The sequence below is a fragment of the Nannochloropsis gaditana genome (assembly GCF_000240725.1).
Source record: "Nannochloropsis gaditana CCMP526 unplaced genomic scaffold scaffold1175, whole genome shotgun sequence".
Taxonomy (NCBI): Eukaryota; class Eustigmatophyceae; order Eustigmatales; family Monodopsidaceae; genus Microchloropsis; species Microchloropsis gaditana.
In genome coordinates, this window is record NW_005802778.1 from 1 (window position 1) to 5,550 (window position 5,550).

At 54.6% G+C, this 5,550-nt stretch overlaps 2 protein-coding genes across 2 annotated transcripts; one reads left to right on the plus strand and one right to left on the minus strand.

Annotated features, from left to right (window-relative positions):
- Nucleotides 1-237: 237 nt before the first annotated feature.
- On the minus strand, nucleotides 238-1,503 carry NGA_0707300 (ccd43 dicdi ame: coiled-coil domain-containing 43-like protein; the record flags this gene model as incomplete). Its single annotated transcript, XM_005852468.1, has 2 exons — nucleotides 238-276; nucleotides 877-1,503. The coding sequence occupies 2 exons, from the start codon at nucleotides 1,501-1,503 to the stop codon at nucleotides 238-240; spliced, it is 666 nt and encodes a 221-aa protein (XP_005852530.1).
- Nucleotides 1,504-1,625: 122 nt separating this feature from the next.
- NGA_0707200 (uncharacterized protein) lies at nucleotides 1,626-2,962 on the plus strand (the record flags this gene model as incomplete). The annotated part of the gene is made up of 7 exons (XM_005852467.1): nucleotides 1,626-1,633; nucleotides 1,965-2,041; nucleotides 2,335-2,396; nucleotides 2,472-2,512; nucleotides 2,589-2,692; nucleotides 2,797-2,919; nucleotides 2,952-2,962. 7 exons carry the CDS (start codon nucleotides 1,626-1,628, stop codon nucleotides 2,960-2,962), a joined length of 426 nt encoding a protein of 141 aa, XP_005852529.1.
- Between the last annotated feature and the right edge of the window lie 2,588 nt (nucleotides 2,963-5,550).

Genomic DNA, 5,550 nt, shown 5'->3' on the forward strand with positions numbered 1-5,550 from the left:
GAGAATCTGGACTTGAGTGAGCTGGTGCCCGGACATTTATCTTACCCAAAGGCCCTTCCCAACATCATGGCTCTCTTGCGCTTGGAGGGGTAGAAACGGGGGGCTTACCGGCGGAGACGATGCGGTGGGAGTCGGAAAAGGGCGGTGGAGGTGCGTCTACACATGTGGACAGGAGTAATCATTGTACATGCGTAAGCGTGAGTTTGAAGTATTGCACTGTTGCCGGCCTGCTCCATCTCAGTGCAAGGTAGCGAAGCGCTGGATTCCGGTGAGGTGCTGAGGCGCAGATTTTGTCCTGTGGCCTTTGCATGATGCTTCTCAGGTGGTGAGACGTCATTCGGTCTCAGGTCTGTGTGCAAGGGAACGGGGCAGCTTGAAATGATGTAAATTTGTTGGTACGGGAGGTGGTGTGGAAATGTATGCAGCAGCGGGTTGTTGACAACAGATGGAGCGGAGGGTCTCTCATCAGGCGCCCAGCGGTTGACTGATACCGAGACGATCATCCGGGGAGAGTTGTATATCGGAAGAGGAGCTTCAGGGAAGTATAGGCAGCCTGATAATGCACCCGTAAAAAAAGAAAAATCCATGGAAGCGCTTTCACAAATTCACCCTGCTTATTTTTCCATGTCTTTATCCACATCCTCTTTGTTTCTCCCTCTTCATGGTTCGCCGCTTTTCACTTTCCTTCCGCATCTTGTCTCTCAGCAGGAGTTCCTAGGTAGGCAAAATAATAGGAATGATGAAGCGTAGATAGTGAAAGGCAGTGTACCTCACGCACGCCTGGGAAAACAGAGGATTCGCGGTCCTTGAATCGACTTTCAGTGACAGAAAGTGAGCTACTCGTCCATAATTCCATCGATGCAGATGGGTGCTTACCTTCTCTCTCAACACCTTCTTCTCGTGCTCCGCCTTGGACTTCTCCCTCATTGCCTTCGCGGCGGCCTCCACTTGAGCTTTGTTTGAATTGGCTCCTAGTAAAGCACCCAAAACAACATCCGCCTCGCCGGCACCCGACTTATCATCTTTTCCTCCCCTTGGTTTACCCACCGGGTTTCCATCTTCGTCCACAACGTCGTCTCCAAACGCGTATTTATTCAAAATAGCTTCTCGCCCCCGCATCGTCGCACGATCTCCTTCCGTTCGAGACTTAAGCTCCGCGGCTTGTCTGTCTTGCTCTGTCTTCGCCGCTTTCTTGTCTTGCTCAAGTCTTTCTTCATAACGCCGCCTTTCCTTTGCCTTATCTGCGTCTATCAAGCTAGTCTCCCTGGCCGCCTCCGCCGCGTGTTTTAGTTGATGGTGGGTTTTCAAGTCAATCGCAAACCCACTTAGGTCCTCATCCGTCGCGCCGCCTAAAAACGCAAGCACAGCCTCTACTCGCTCTTCCAGGTCTCCAGTGTCCTCATCATCCATCATTCCCTCAATATAGCCTCTGTAGACGTTTGTGTCGAGGGAAAGACGCGCAAGCTCTCTTTCCAGGTCGAAGCTACTCGCACTCGCAGCCATTCTGCTGCGACCCTGTCAAAGGTCTGGCAGCGTGGCCGTAAGCAATGTCATACAGGAATGTGGCTTATATTGTAAAATACACGGCTTGTCATGACATATCAGTGAGTTTAGGAAGCGTTATTATGGGGGGGTACAAGTCTCTCTCTCCCTCATGGTCGAGTCTCGTAACCTCCTGCTTGCGCCTAGACAGACTGCATTCAGAGTACGGTGCCACCATCACAGAAAATCACAACTCATACATACCTTTAAATTTGTTAAAGTATCATGTCACACGACAGCGGCAGGGATAGAAGGGGAGGAGGTCAGAGAGAAAACATAGAAATAGCGCTGCTAAAGCTAGAAGTAGAGGTACGTAGTTTCTTGCTTTTTCGAAGTTTTGCACCGCGATTTCATTTGACACACACGTACGAATGATATTATCTATCCCAGCGTCTACGTTCCCTAGTTCCCACTTATCGAAGAAGACCGAAGCTTCTAATTCTCGACCTGAATGGACTGCTCGTGCACCGAGTCTTCGTTGGGGAGGGCCCTAGGGCAGGTGAGAAGGATGGCAGCAAGAGAGGAGGAGCTTCGGTCGATGCGAAGATAACGCCTCGATGTACGCTTACAGATGCAGAAGGCGCTCTACCAAGAGTTACGACAACATGGTGCCTCAATAGCTGTTTGGTTTACAAGCGCCCTTACGTGAAAGACTTTCTCAGGTAACGTCCACATGGGACAGAATTACGGCACTGCCTTTTAAGAGGGATTCCACACAATGGGTATTGCATTTTAAGATCATCGTCCATATATACACTACGCACAGATTCTGCTTGGATAACTTTTTCGTAGGGGTGTGGACTACGGCGTCGGCAATCAATGCAACACCGCTGTTGAAGGGTCTCCTGCCCGAGGTAGGTATAAGAAAAGTGCTTGGACCTCAATAAAGCGCAAGATTTAATCTCTGGTCTTATCCGGTATGAACACAGGAGGATGTGGCCCGATTGGCTTTCATTTGGGACGGCAAAAGGTAAGTAAGGGTGCTTTCAAGTGCCTTTCGCATCTGTATGACTTGCCCATTTACGCCGGGTTGTCTAACCCCTCAGGTGCACATACAACGGTGAGACTGATCCGGCAAAGCCCGGGAAACCAATTGCTTTCAAGGAGTTGCGGCGCTTATGGGAAAGCAAGGACGTTGCCGGACTGTTCGGTGAGTCCGTGTCTCTACCCATGGTCACGAGAAAACAATGGTAGAGCTATTTTCAACAAATGATGCTTGCAGGCTGACGCTTCCTCTTCTCTTTACATTTGCAGGCCCCAGCAACACCCTTATGATCGACGACTCGCGCTACAAGGCCTCCCTCAACCCCCCCCACACGGCCATCCACCCCCCGGCCTGGGACGATCCTGATGCCCATGCCTCAGACGATGCCCTCGGTCCTTTAGGGAATATTCGTCTTTATTTGCAGGCTCTTCTTGATAGTGAGGTGTCTGTTCCCGATTTTGTCAGTGCTCGACCCTTTGAGGCCTTCCAAGGCGCCCGTGCCGCTACTCGTCTCGTTTCTGACGCCAGCGCCATGCTAGATGAAGGCAATAGTGTACGGGAATCGGAATCTTGTGCACCATTGAACGAGGAAGATGAAGACGGTGAAGATGAGATCGTGCTTGCGCCGGGGGTGAGCAGATAGTACTTGCCATTCTTGGAGTCGGACGTCGAGTGGGGAGCAGGAGGTTAAAAGAATTGCTTGATGCTAAAATATAACTCTGTACAACATTGCGAGCTCCATGAATGCTACATGGCAGTCATACAAAGAATAGGGTCAATCACGCGCTCATGCATTGCGCGAAGGCTTTGATGCCCATGTGCCTTAAATGACCGGGGACCGATGAAAGCGCCTTCACGGACATGGGCCGCCTCCTATCTCCTTCGCTTGCGGCGTCTTAGCGAGAGCAGTGCGGCAGGACACGTTTATCCATGCAATGCCAGCCCTGTCATGGCCATTGAGATCTTCCCGCTTTCTTTTATCCCGTTTTGATAATGGGCTTCTACAATTGTTCACGACTTTGAACGTCCGCAGTTTCTTCCGACTCCTCTCACTCTTGAATGCATACGCTTCCAGTGGGGCGTGATCTCCTCTCCAGGTCGGCCGTCTTGCAGGAAAGTCACACCACATAATGAGGAGGCTCATTGAAATCCCTTGGTTAGACGAGTGTGATCAAGATGGTACCTCAGCGCGTTGCCAAAATCCCCGACGGCGCTCCATATTGTACAGGTCGCCTCCATACATCAGCGACGTGGACGTAAAGCGGGAGATAATAACCATCTCCAACCCTGAGTCCGTCCCGGTCGACTTGTCGGGGCATTCTTTGTGCGACAAAGGACAACATCACAGGTATGAATTTGAGGAAGGCTACACTCTTGCCCCGGGTGCAGAGTTGCACGTGTACTGCGCACCAGGCAAGTACGGCGTGGAGGAAGAAGAACGGCCGGGGGAACTGCAGATACTGCTGTGGACGACGCGGGAGGGCAGACCTCGGCGTCGCGAGGTATTGAATCAAGAAGGAGACAGAGTCACACTCATCGATCAGAATGGAATGGAGATCGCAGCCCTAGAAGTGACGGTAAATGGAGATGACGAAGAAGAGGAGGGCGAGCGGGAGAAGCGGGGAACGGGGAAGGCAGAAAGGCGAGAGGAAATCAAGCGGTTGTATTTGTATCGTCTTGAAGTGCTTCAGTTGAAGTACGCGAAGAGTGTGGTGACCTGGCTCCAAGGCTCTCGATTGGCCCTTATGGTGCTGGCCTTCATCTTCGTGCTCCTGAACGACCTTCACTCCTACGTCCTCCTGGAGGTCGGGGGCTTCGCGCTGGACATGGCCGCGCGGTACCTGGACCCCGTGCGTCTGCCCCGCAGCCGCCAGCGTGTCTTCGCCCTGGTGGCGGACCGGTTGGATTCCGCGAGCCTGCTGGCGGTCCTGATGACGGGCCTGGTCGAGACGGGGGGCCCCCTGTATGGGCCCAACCCCGTGCACCGGGTCCGCCTGGGGTTGGGCATGCTCCTGATCGAGGTCCTGGCCTTCTGGTTCGAGGTGCTGGTGGAGGGTTCAACGCGCCTGGCGGCAGCGGATGCGGTGGCGCCGTACTGGAGGCAGGGTCCGGCGCCGGCAGGAGAGGAGGAGGTGTCGGTCCAGACGGGCCCGTATCGGAAGTGGCTTCGGCAGCATCTGGGCCGGTGCCCCGCGCTCATCACGTTCGCGACGGGGGGGAACCACCTCTTCCTGGTCTTGGCCGTCGTCCGCCTGGCCCATGCGCAGGCGGGCGGCTCGGAGGGCCTGGTGGTTCGGGCGGTCTCGGTAGCGAGTCGCATCATGGCCTACCTCCCCTTACCGCGGGCGATCGTCAGCAACTGGCAGTTTCTCCTGATCGCCGTGTGCCTGTCGGCCATGTATCGATGCATCCTGATATGGGCTGAGCTGCTTGACCTGCTGGAGAGCAAGTTGTGAGTGCGTAGATAGGGAGAGGGCTTGGGAGGGGGGGACGGAGAGGCCCTGACTGAACTTGGAGGTTGGGCGGGGAGGGGCTACGGCATGAGCGTGGTCGGGTGGCGCGCGGCCCTTGTCTCGATCAAAGTAATGTCCAGAAAAACATAAACGAAATCGACGTGACCATGGGGCCCGCCGGGTCCTTTTTACTTTATTTCGTGCCTGCCGTCTCCGCCTGGCCGCTACGGTCTGGCATCCGACATACCGTATCCACCTTCAAATTCCTCGCTCCTCCCACCTTGTCCGCCGCCTCCTCCTCTTCCCATCCCTCACCCACGCCCTCCACCCCACACCTCCCCTGCTCGTTTTCGCGCCCCGCTTACCACCACCTAGTTATCATTACAGGGAGGCACTCCCGCCTCCCACCTTCCTTGCGCCCTACTTTTCCCCCTTCTCCCGGCGGCGGCCACGCCCGGCCCCGTCCGGCCCCAACGGCCGACCCTTTTTGCTGTGTTCGCTATTCTCATTGCCCCCACCTCTACTGTTGCTGCCATTGTTGAGAAGGCTCGAGACGATCATCCGGGGAGA